Raw genomic sequence first — 12,792 nt, forward strand, 5'->3', positions numbered from 1 at the left:
AAATTTTGGGGAGACCTAACCCAACTTTGTCAATTGGCCTGTGTAACTTTTAAATGCATCAGAGGACGTTCACCATTCCAGATAAAGGATTTAGCTATACTTTCAAATTGTTTAAAATTAAAGAGGGGAACTTCAATGGGGAGACACTGTAGTAAGTAGTTGAATTTTGGAATAAAATTCATTTTTATAAGATTCACCTTACCAGTTATATATAAATGTAGTGAAGCCCACCTGTCCACACAAACATTTTTATAAAAAGGTCAAAATTAACTAAATAACAAATTTGCGGGAATAAAATACCCAAATACTTAATGCCCTGTTTGCCAACTGAATGTGACCAGCTGGAAATGATTCTGGCAGAGACAAAGCTTCAGATTTAGACTAATTAACCATCTGGAGAATTAACAAAAATATCATCTGCGTAAACAAAAAGCTTATGCGCCACACCTCCCGCCACCACACCTGGAAAATAATCCTGCTTTCTGAAGTTCTAATGGTTCCACAAAGTTTTTAATATCTTAATCATTAGACGAAGACATGGAACTAGAGAGATCAAGATAGAATTGAAGAATAAGAAATAGAATTGTAGAAAAAGACTCTACTTCCCTGCTTTGTCCCCCAACTCAAAATATGACCACCTTGCCCTGAAGTAAAAATTCCACCTTCCGTGACAAAACAGTATATCTGTATTTCAAACGGGTCAATTCTCAGAAGCCATCAGATGACATTCGCCGCTTCAGCTCTGCCTTCAGTTCTCGTGCTTAGGGTTTGGATCATAATGTGTGCCTTTATTTACCAAAAAATCCTAACAACAACCTGAAGTGCCTCCCAAGCCAGGCCCACAGAGGATACTGAAGGCCAGTTGGTCTCCATACAAACATTGGTTTCAGCCATTAACATTTGTTAGAATTCAGAATTTTGCAAAAGGGATACATTAAGGTGACAACTAAACTCAATGAACCATAAACAATGAACATGCACCTGTGGAACGGTGATTAAGACACTGGCCTTAATTGCCTACTCGCTGTAAGCTGTTGCAGTAATAAAAATTTAGGACACTTAAGTGAACTTTCTACTGACTCTTGGGGAAAAAAAACCAAACTGAAGATGCCCAGGGTTCCTACTCATCTGCGTGAACGTGCCTTAGGCAGGCTGCATGGAGGCATGAGGACTGCAGATGTGGCCAGGCCAATAAATTGCAATGACCGTACAGTGAGATGCCAAAGACAGCGCTACAGGGAGACAGGAAGGACAGCGGATCGTCCTCGCAGTGGCAGACAACACTTGCACAGGATCAGTACATCCAAATATCACACCTGCGGGACAGGTACATGGCAACAACTGCCTGAGTTAAACCAGGAACGCACAATCCCTCAATCAGTGCTCAGACTGTCAGCAATAGGCTGAGAGTGGCAGGACTGAGGGCTTGGAAGAACCTACCAAATAACAGGCCTACAAGACATCACCATCGACTATGGGCACAAACCCATCTTCGCTAGACCAGACAGGACTGGCAAAAAGTGCTCTTCACTGAAGAGTAGCGGTTTTGTCTCGTTTACTGTCGAAGGCATGAGCATTACACCAAGGCCTGTAATCTGGAGCGGGTTTGATTTGGAAGCTCCATCAGGAGGTCTAGGGCGTTGTGCAACAGAATCATCGGACCGCGTAGTTTCTCTCAATGATGTGCATTACAGGGAAGACATCATCCTCCCTCATGTGGCACCCTTCCTGCAGGCTCATCCTGACATGTACCGCCAGCATGACAATGCCACCAGCCATACTGCTCGTTCGGTGCGTGATTTCCTGCAATACAGGAATGTCAGTGTTCTGCCATGGCCAGCGGAGAGCCCGGATCTCAGTCCCATTCAGCACGTCTGGGACCTGTTGGATCGGAGGGTGAAGGCTAGGGCCGTTCCCCCAGAAATGTCCAGAAACTTGCAAGTCCCTTGAAAGAGTGGGGTAACATCTCACCGCAAGAACTGGCAAATCGGTTGCGGTCCATGAGGAGATACACTGCAGTACTTAATGCATCTGGTGGCCACACCAGATGCTGACTGTTACTTTTGATTTTAACCCCCACCCTTTGTTCAGGGACACATTTCTGTTAGTCACATGTCTGAAACTAGTTCATTTCATGTCTTAATTGTGGAATCTTTTTATGTTCATACAAATATTTACACGTGTTAAGTTTAATGAAAATAAAAGCAGTTGAAAGAGAGGAAATTTCTTTTTTGCTGAGTTTATATGATTTATTTTAATCTATGTGGCGCAACATGTCTAAACTCACCAGTGTGTGAACCATTTAAAAAAAAAAAAATAGAAAAAATCTATTCTAGGATAAATCTTATAAGAAAAAAAAAAAAAAAGTCCCTACCAGATGGGTTCAAAAGTTTCCATAAATCAATAATAAAAAAAAAGGATTTTTAAACATCCTGTGAAGCGTCAATGTTGCTCTAGTGGGCTTGCGCACTATGATCAAGGACATCAATAGATTAACGTCTCCTCCCAATATTATATCATGACTTCCTTTCTTGAAGAAACACAATCATATTTCTTAAGCTTAAGAGAAATAAACTTTTTCATAGTCGGGGGCGTTTACCATTTGCGTTGATCACACATTGATCAAGCACATTACCATATGAATAGCACCCTCTGCCCGTGGGTGTGATCACATTATGGATAATTAGCAGAGCCAGGAGAAACTGTACATTGCTTTGTTTCATACCTAATACATTGCAGGAGAATATTTGTTTTAAATTTGAATTGTTTTAAGTGGACATTTTAAGCTTTCTTTAGACATATGTTTCATGTTTGTGTGATAAGTATTCAGAGTTTCAGTTCATTTTTGTGATGTGTTTGTGAACAAAGACTGCTGAATGCTCACCCTTTTTATTTTACAAAAGCACAAGGTTGTTATTGTGAGTATACACAAATAAAAGTAGACCCTTTAAAATCTCTAATGATGTCTTACACTTATCTGTATGCCCCAAAATTAAAATTCTCCGTCATACGATGAAAAAAAACACAGTGGAACGCGCCTGCCCAGAGGGTTAAAAAAAATAATCTACAAATACTGAAGCAGCAAACTTTGCAAAACAAAATGTATGTCACTGCCACTACTTTTGGCCACGGTTGTATATTAGGGCTGTTGAATCAACACATTAAATCAGTGCGACTAATTTTATTAAAAAAAAAAATGCATTCAAAAAATTTGCGCAATTAAATCGCAATGCCCCCGGACCTTAATAACGAAGATTCGTGAGAAATGCAATCTAGTAGTACCACCTGTTTACTCCAGAGGGCAGTAAGTGAAACTTCAGCTGTATGGGCAACGTGCAGTTTATGCAGTGAACAAAACAACCCTTCAGCAGGCAGCACAACACAAACATGCGTTATGTTCAAAACACTGAGCACAAATTCGAACTAAGGGATCTCAAGATGTGTTCCAAGTATTAAAGTATATTTAACTTGACAATGTGACCAAAAAATTTATGTTTATGATGCAACGCACCTGACGCAGGTGTACATTAATGGGTCCTTAAACAAGCCTTCATAATAAATCTCCAACTGATTGACATATGTATTTGCGAAATGGATTGCTGTGAACTGTATGCCCATGATTGGGCATTATATATATATATATATATATATAAAAACAAAAAGTCCCCCTCTTTTTTTGTGTCTACTCAACGGCTAAAACTCTTTTATTCTGTGTGAATGTCATGTTTAGAAGACACTAGGTTTATTGTAGGCTAAATCACAGGCCTATTTTTTCCTATCCTACAGCTATTTTTTTTTTTTATATCATAACAGTTATTGGTTAATGTTCTTTACCGAAAAGCTGTCATATTACATCAATGGATAATGCACACTGTGAAAAACGCACAACTTTTCAGCGCATTTTTTTTCTCGTAAATTTGGCTTGCTATTTTCAACAATGTCCTGACTGTTGTAAACTGTTGACCGACTGCTCTCCTCTTCGTGTTTGAGACTGCACAGAGCAATATGTCGCGAGAAGGGGCGTTCAAGCCAAAACTCATTTTGTGAATCTGAAAACACGTCCACCATAGCGATATTAACAACAGAACACAACGCACCTAAAGATGTCTGATGAGTTTGTAGCCAGATGCATTTATTTGAAACAGAGTTTAATTAAATAGAGATAGACAGGAGAATGGAGGTAGCCAGCCATGTCCTAACCTGATGGCAAACACCACATTATAAAAAGGTATATTTTCTATGTTAATCAGAGTTCTTGTCCTAACCAGCAGCAACAAGCGACAGTACATTCTGTTGATCCCTTGGTTTAAATTTTAGGCATCGCGCTGGGAACACAGTCCAAAAAGTCTAACAGTATATTGAAGCCTGCATCTCACGAGTCAGTTAAAAACTACTTTATTTTGTCCAATAATGTTTACATGAGGTCTGTCACAAATGCTCACCGGTTCAGAATGGAGGAAAGCTGACGGACATTCCTGCCTCCCGTATTGAACTAGTACTCCGTCTCAAATAAATGAGGCTGGGCACAAAAATGAATCAATTTTCCGACTACAAACTCAGACATATTTAGTAAGTTTGGTTCTCTGGTTTGTGCTGTGTGTTTGGTTGTTTTTCGCTATGGTGGACCCATTTTTAGATGAAACAAGTTGTCCCTTAAACAACCCATTTTGAGTGCGGAGGCTGCTGGAACTTGCTCTCATGCAGTCTCATGAACGTGCAGAGGTGAGCAACGGTCAGCCAACAGTTTCAATAAATAAATTAGATTTTGTTTGTTTCTCACCAAACCTCACTGTATGCTTTCATAACAATCATGAGTCTCATGGAATAATTTATTAAGACTTCTGAATTATACTTATGTCCTTTTTAAGCTTGAAGAGGTGGTCACCATAAAATGTCATTGTGACACATCACTGAGCACATTTTCTCACAATTTCACCCTTTGTGTTAAGACAATTAATTTGTGTTATGAGCATTTCTTTTCCATTACACTTATCAGTTGTTTTATTGCCATAAAACATTTGATTAACAATTATTTGTGATATCCGTTTGCCTCAATTCTGATTTAGTCAACAAAAAAAAAAATCAGATATGCTTTAAAATGCATTTTCATTCCAGCCCACGTAAAATATGTTGTTAATGCAATGTCATTCACAGCAATCTCCCATTCAGTCCTTTGGGAAGTTTTGCAAAGCTTGTCAGAGCAACAGTAGCCAATGAACGAGTCTCATCTTTCCCTATATTTGGACAATATTCCCTTATTTGGAAAGTTATTGGATTTTAAAATACACAATAACCAAGACAGACCAAATAACCACAATCAGGTGATTTTTAAGAAATCGCAACAAGCCGAGTCACTGTGTTCAGTCTTTACCTTTTTTTTTATTTTTTATAAAAAGTAAACTTTTATTTGAGAGTATAACTATTAAATAAAACAAATCTATTGACAAAAAAAAGTTAGGTGGCAAAACATCGGTATCAGCCTCCAGTTCTTTTCATTAAAGGGCACCTATTATGGAATTTTGAAAATTACCTTTCATGTAGTGTGTAACAGATTTAAGTGAACAAAAACATCCTGCAAAGTTTTATATATGAAAGTTCACCGTAAAAAAAATTTATTGTCTCTCAAAAGTAGGAGTCGACTCTGAGTCAATGTAATGAATCGTTTTTTAAACAAGTCGTTTTCCTTTTCCTTGTGACGTCAAGACGAAAAATGATCAAATTGGCCGCGCCCACTCATTGCGCACGCAGACGCCAGGGAAAACTTTAAAACATCATGTCGACAACAAGACGCTGTTTTCTGAAGTGCATATTCAAAAGCGACCTTTTCTTCACTGCCCAGGGACGAGCATGTGAAGAATCTATAACTATACCACACAAGTATAGCCCGAACCTTGTGCTGTGTTCGCGTCATTTTAATGACGATTGCTTTACGAACATGAATGCTTTCAAGTGTGGATTTGCGAGCCGGTTGATACTGAAGGAAGGTTCAGTACCAAGTTTATTTGGATCAGCTTCCTCCTCCGAATCACAACCTGTAAGTATTATTAATAATTGTTGCTTTTATGTGTTTTTAAGCATGCTTAATAAGTATTTGTGTGTGTTGTGTAAGTTACTCTCAGCTTCTAGGTCTCCAATGTCAATTTTTTTGAAATATGTGAAATGTTTGTCGATGTTATTGGAGTTGTCATAAAGAATAGAGCAATAACTTGTAGTAATGCAGTGCTTTACCAATAGGTTTATGCGTTAGGCTAAAGCAAATAATAACTGATTGGGTGTTTACCACCGAACTTTGGGCTATGATTGCTAACATAAATCAACTCAAATTCCTTCTCCGATTTTGATTTTTTTTTACTACAAAGCGGTGATGGGCGTTCCGTTTCCAACAATCTCTGCACAGAGTATACCAATCACAACTGACTGGATCATCTGACCAATCACCGCAGATTAGCGTCACACAAAGGAGGGGTTTGGAAAAATGAGTCGTTGAACGAATCATTTGGGAGTCGGTGAGCAAATCAGGTAAACATAAATGCATATTATAAGACAAAAGTGTTTTTTGTCATTGCATGCATGTAAAACTGTTGTTGGGGACTCCCAAAACAATATTAGGAACATTTTAAATGCCATAATAGGTGCCCTTTAAAATCAATATTGGAAAAATTCTCGTTTCAGTTCATCCCTAGAAAATTTACATTTTTGGGCAAACTAGTGTTTAAAAGTGAGAGGCACACCTTTGAATATCTTCAGGGTAGGTGGCACTGAACATGAGGGTTTGCCTATCTTCTTTTGAAGGCATTCCAGGAGATCCCACCAGTTTACGCATGTCTGGCTCAAAGCCCATGTCCAGCATCCTGTCTGCTTCATCCAGAACCAAGTACCGCACCTTACTCAAGCCAACCTGCGGATTAAACAAAAATGGCAAATACACCAGTCCGATAGTGACAAACTGCATGTTATTGCATCAAAAGCTTAGACTAATACTTACAGCTCATTTAATTATCTTACAAGTTTTGCAATGTTGTAAATTCATAAATTCTAGAAATTTCAATAACTAGCTTGATGCATTTAAAATGTTGTGTTTAAAAATGTAAACTAGTGCAGACATATGGCAAAAAATAAAACCTAGATTTTTTTTTTTTTTTTACATCAAGATGATTCACACTAAATTTCTGCCACAGATATAGTTCCGCATCTTAGTCTACTGATAAGTGTATTATAAATTTCTTAGAGCCATTAGAAATTCCTAAACTGACAAATGATCAAAAAGACTCTTGACTCGGATATTACTTTGGAGGAGCCTGTTGAGGTAATTAAACCCTTGCCAACAGGCAAGGCACCGGGGCCAGATGTTTTTGCTGCAGAATTTGTTAGATCTTATGTCACAGAACTAACTCCACTAATGTCAGAAGTTTACACAGAGTAATTAAAGAAAGGTGAACTACCGCCAAGCCCTGATCAGTCCCATTCTAAAGAAGAAAAAAAAAAGAAAAAAAAAAAAAAGGAGGCAAATGTAAACGTTATAGTCCAATTTCATCGATTCAGTTAGATGTTAATATATTGTCTAAAATGTAAGCTAATCATTTAAACAGTAATTACATCTCTCTGAAATTTACATGTTTGGTAACACTTTTATTGGGTGGATTAAGTTACTTTATAAACAACTGCTAGCAGCAGTCCAAACTAATGGATTAATTTCAGATTTCTTTTCTCTTGGTAGGGGAACCCAGCAAGGCTGTCCTCTCTCCCCTTTATTGTTGTCTTGCTGTGGAACCATTAGTAGCTGAAAGAAGAGGATGATTGTCCTGGTATTGTAACAGGTGGTGTGGTGCATAATTAGGCATTTTATTTCCAGCAAATTTAGATTTCGTAATAGTTTATGGTCCCCACAAATGGTCAATGCTATAAAAATGAATTTTAGCCCCAAATTCAAATATCTACTGCCGTCTCTCCCTCTAGAAGTTCCTCTTTCTTATTTTAAACAATTTGATAGAATAGCTAAGTATTTTATTTGGAATGGTAAATGACCTCATTGTCAATTGGTCTATGTAACTTACTGAAATGCAAAAGTGGTATGGCCTCCACAAAATTTTGTTTTATTACAATGTTTTTAATCTTAGACACTTGGCCCATTAGCCTCTTTCACCAGAGCGAGCCCCTCCCTAGTACAACATTGAAAAAGTGACCCTTGCCCCAATGTCACCATTGCAAAATATATTAAATTGCCTAAAGAAAAAATGCATCATATTAATTCACACTTGAATTCAGTATGTACAAAGGTTTCTCATATATTCAATTTTGAAACCTAAATGTTTCTTCAAGCCTATGGCTGAGCCCAAAATTATGCAATTATTAATAAGTCCCACTTTTGCTGGAAAGAATGGATGGGGATGGTGTAGCTACACTTTGTGACCTTTATTGAAAATGGAGTTTTGCGATCATTTGAAAATATGATGCAATTTGGGAATTCTAGATCTAAAGTTTTACTATCTTTGGTAGTAAGCAGACCCCTAAGGCTGCAGACACACTTTGTAATGTGCTCACAGATTTTGGAAAGGGTCATGAAGCTTCAGTGTATTATTCCTCATTGATTCAGAGTCTGGGTGAAGAGCCTTAACAGCTCTTAAGAGATTATGGGAAAGAGAGCTGAATTTGTATTGGAGGATGGGGAGTGGGAAAGAATAAATTTTTTAGAACGGTCTATGGATTCAAGGGTGTGCCTTTAGTATAAGATTTTGCATAATTTCTACTGGACTCCCTCTTGATTGTTTAGGCTTGGTTAAAAGACACCAATCTGCTGGCGTTGTCAGTTGGAGTACGGAACAAAGCCCATGCTCTGTGGTTCTGCATAAAGATTAAAGAATTGAGTAACCGTACAGAATTCTATCTGTGAGGCTCTATAGACACTCAAATTTAATTCTGCCTTAGACTAAGTATACTGGGGTAGTTATTAAAGTTGATAACAATGATTGGAAAGACAGATAATTCTTAAGAGGATTGAAGTCAAAGGGTGCTCCATTTCAAGAATGGTTCACCAAATTGGGCAGGGTGGCAGCATATGAAAAGATGTCATACACAGCTTGGCAGATTAGACATGTATGGCAAGCAGTGGTGTAAAGTAACAAATTACAAATACTCTCGTTACTGTAATTGAGTAGTTTTTTTTAGGAATTTTACTTTAAGTAGTTTAAAAACAGTGTACTTTTACTGCGCTATTTTCCCTGAACCTGCCGTCGCTATATTTATATTAATATTTATTATTTTTATAAGTCATGTGACTCCATGCGTGATTCCCGTCAAATCAAATCGCGCGCGGAAAACTTTGCATCAAACCAGCATCAACAGACTTCGAGACACCTGGCGCCAATTTATTTTAATCATGGAGGAAGAGCCGGAGGGAGGAAGAGGTGGTGGATACGTCAGCATGCGACAGCTCAAATTCAGCACTTCAGCATCCTTGGCCATACCTGAAAGAGCTGTTTGAAGTGAAGACGAAGAAGGGCAAATGTATGATTATGTCATGCCAACTTTGCTTGCCTAAGCCAGTTGAAATCTCGGCATTCAAGAGTTCTACATCCAATTTGAAAAAACACATTGAGGTAAGTTTCGAATATCTGTTAATTTTATACAAAATTATACTTCATCATATAATGCGCATGTTTGTTCATGTATGGGTTTATTATGAGTGTGAATGTTTGACAACCAAAATTATTCTGCCAAAAATAGCACTGTGATCGACACAGATCGAATAAATTTTACTGGACAATGCATGGTGTTTCTGATGACGCGATCATAGCAACCATGATAGCAACCAGCCTAGAGTAAAGGCACGCACACTTTATAATTGTTGCTGGTCACTGTATGATGACAGAAATCATGAACTTGCCTAAATAATTACTAAAAATAAACTGCAGAATGTTACATTTTCTAATACACGCACAAATGGTATGTATTCTGTTAGCACTGCACGAGCTTGCGATGCCATCTGCTCGAAAAACTTAATTTAGTTTGTTTACCGGGCTTCAAAGTGCATTAGGCATTAACCTATCATCATCACTGCTAGATTTTTGTCCCTTACATCAATTTTGTTTAGCATAAACGCATTAACCTCCTTTCTGTTGACTTATTGAAGTGGATATTATTTTAATGTAACATGTTCTCAAATGGCGATTTACTCCCTTTCATAAAACATCAGATTTATGTTTAAATCAAGTTTATTTTTTTAATTGCACGCAAAAATGATCAGTGGTGAAAATTGTGAGTTACTCAATTCTGTATTCTTTTTACAGAGAAAACATCCAATGAAATTAAAGCAGTACAATGAATGCATCTTGAAAAGAAAGAACTCAGAAGAACAGCGGTGTTTTTCAGCTGTGAAACAGATGAAGATTAAAGACTTCTGTGTCCTGCAGGCAGGTTACTCAGTCCACAGTTGACAGGCTTGTAGTTGATTTTGTCTGTGAAAGCCTTCAGCCCTTTACCATAGTTGAACGTCCTACATTCAAAAATCTAATCTGTACAATGCATCCTAGCTGTACAGTTATGTCCACACCAAAGCAGCTGCAAAGATAAAGAAAAACATCATTGCTGAGATGGCAAGAGTCAACTATATAGGTACCACTACTGACTGTTGGACAGCACGACAACGCAGTTACATTGGTGTAACAGCACACTGGATTGATGAACCTACTCTGGAAAGAAGGTCTGCTTCCATTGCCTTCAGACGCTTGAAAGGTTCACATACATTTGATTTGCTCGCAGGGACCTTGGTTGATATCCACTCGGAATATGGCATCTCAGAAAAAAATTGTCAGAACGACAACTGATAGTGGATCAAATTTTATCAAAGCCTTTAGAGTGTATGGTGAACAGAGTCAGCAAGAGTTAATTGATGCTGAGGCTGACTCTGCTGAGGCAGTGACACTGGATGATGAGAATGATGCAGAAGGATTTGAAGTTCAGGACACCGGTTCCATTTTCAAAGCTAACAGTGGGTTGGAGTATCATCTACCCAAGCATCAGTGTTGCGCGTGTCATCTCCTTAATTTGGTGGCTACTGTGGGTGCTTCCAAGGCAGAGGACAGCAGTGAGGTATTTAAGAAGCTTTCCCTTTCAACATTTGCGAAATGCCAGGCATTATACAATAAAACCAGCCGGTCTGCCATCAGTGCTGAGACTGTGCAAGAAGAATGTAAGCTGCAGTTCATTCAGCCCAACCACATACCATGGAATTCAGTGTACAATGCTGCAGAGAGGGTAATGCAGATCCTAAAGGAGCAGGGAGAAGCATCCCTTCGGAATGTATGTGCAGCATTCAAAATTAAAATGTAAGTCTGTTTGCTCAATCTCACTTTGTTCTAATTGGAATATTAAAAGGAATTGTTCACTTAACTGAAAACTGTCACTCACACTCCCTCAAGTTGTTTCAAACCTGTATGAATGTCTGTCTTCTGTTGAACATAAAATAAGATATTTTGAATAATGTCGGTATTCGGTAACCAAAAAGTTGATGGACCCTATTGACTTCCATTGGTAGGAAAAAAAAATAATACTGTCAATGGGGTCCATCAACTGTGTGGTTACCAAAATTCTTCAAAACATCTTCCTTTGTGTTCAGCAGAAGAAAAAACTTCATACAGGTTTGAAATAACTTGAGTGTGTAAATGACAATTTTAATTCTTAAGTGAACCATTCTTTTAAGATGTTTGTTTTGATTTTGACTTTTATTTATTTATTAAATAGGCTAAATCCTGCTGAAGTTTCTTACCTCTCCGAATACTGCATTGTGACGAAGCCTGTATCCATGGCCTTGAACATCCTTCAGTCCGAAACAAACACTCAGATGGGGTGGCTGCTTCCCACAATCTACCTTCTTGATTCAAAGCTCAAAAAGATGGAGGCTTCAGTCAAGGTATGTCTTTCCCTTATTCATGCTCTGCAGCGGGGTCTACAAAAGCGTTTTGGGGAGTTCATGGAAGATCCGGAACTCAGTGCTGCAATTCTTCTTCCCAAATTCAAAACGTCATGGACGGACAAGGCCCACATCATAAAAGCAGGTAAGATATTTTGTATAGGAGTACAGATAACTTTATGAAATTGATATTATGCCAATATCTGTTAAAGCATGAAAACATGCAGCTTTTTGTTTTTTAATATCAGGCCGGACTCATGGGTACATTCGCTTAAAATCCCACTTGTTACTGTTCCACTACTGCGTATGGAAAAAGTTTGTGTGGAGTTAAACTATCGGTTCAATGTTTATTTACTTGCCTAATCTAGCACAGTCAGACTGTGAAACGATGTTAGAAAAGGCAAGGGTATAGGGTTAAATGCAGCAGTGCTTATGTAGCAAGTGAACGGCTTCATCCATCCATCCATCTTCAACCGCTTATCCGAAGTCGGGTCGCGGGGGCAGCTGCTCCAGCAGGGGGCCCCAAATTTCCCTATCCTGAGCCAGATTAACCAACTCTGACTGGGGGACCCCGAGGCGTTCCCAGGCCAGTGTGGAGATGTAATCTCTCCACCTAGTCCTGGGTCTTCCGAGGCCTCCTCACAGCTGGACGTGCCTGAAACACCTCCGTAGGGAGGCGGCCAGGGGGCATCCTTACCAGATGCCCAAACCACCTCAACTGACTCCTTTCAACGCAAAGGAGCAGCGGCTCTACTCCGAGCTCCTCACGGATGACTCAGCTCCTCACCCTATCTCTAAGGGAGAAGCCCGCCACCCTTCTGAGGAAGCCCATTTCGGCCGCTTGTACTCGCGACCTAGTTCTTTCGGTCATGACCCAACCTTCA

The 12,792-nt window shown here is 38.8% G+C and overlaps 1 protein-coding gene across 1 annotated transcript in view; it reads right to left on the reverse strand.

Annotated features, from left to right (window-relative positions):
* Positions 1-12,792, reverse strand: part of ddx4 (DEAD (Asp-Glu-Ala-Asp) box polypeptide 4) — a 120,897-nt gene that overhangs the window by 31,518 nt on the left and 76,587 nt on the right. Inside the window, exon 13 of the mRNA XM_052115583.1 lies at positions 6,732-6,898. Within this exon, the coding sequence (XP_051971543.1) occupies positions 6,732-6,898 (167 nt within the window). The remainder of the gene's footprint in view (positions 1-6,731; positions 6,899-12,792) is intronic.

This window comes from Xyrauchen texanus, chromosome 43, assembly GCF_025860055.1.
Source record: "Xyrauchen texanus isolate HMW12.3.18 chromosome 43, RBS_HiC_50CHRs, whole genome shotgun sequence".
Lineage (NCBI taxonomy): Eukaryota > Metazoa > Chordata > Actinopteri > Cypriniformes > Catostomidae > Xyrauchen > Xyrauchen texanus.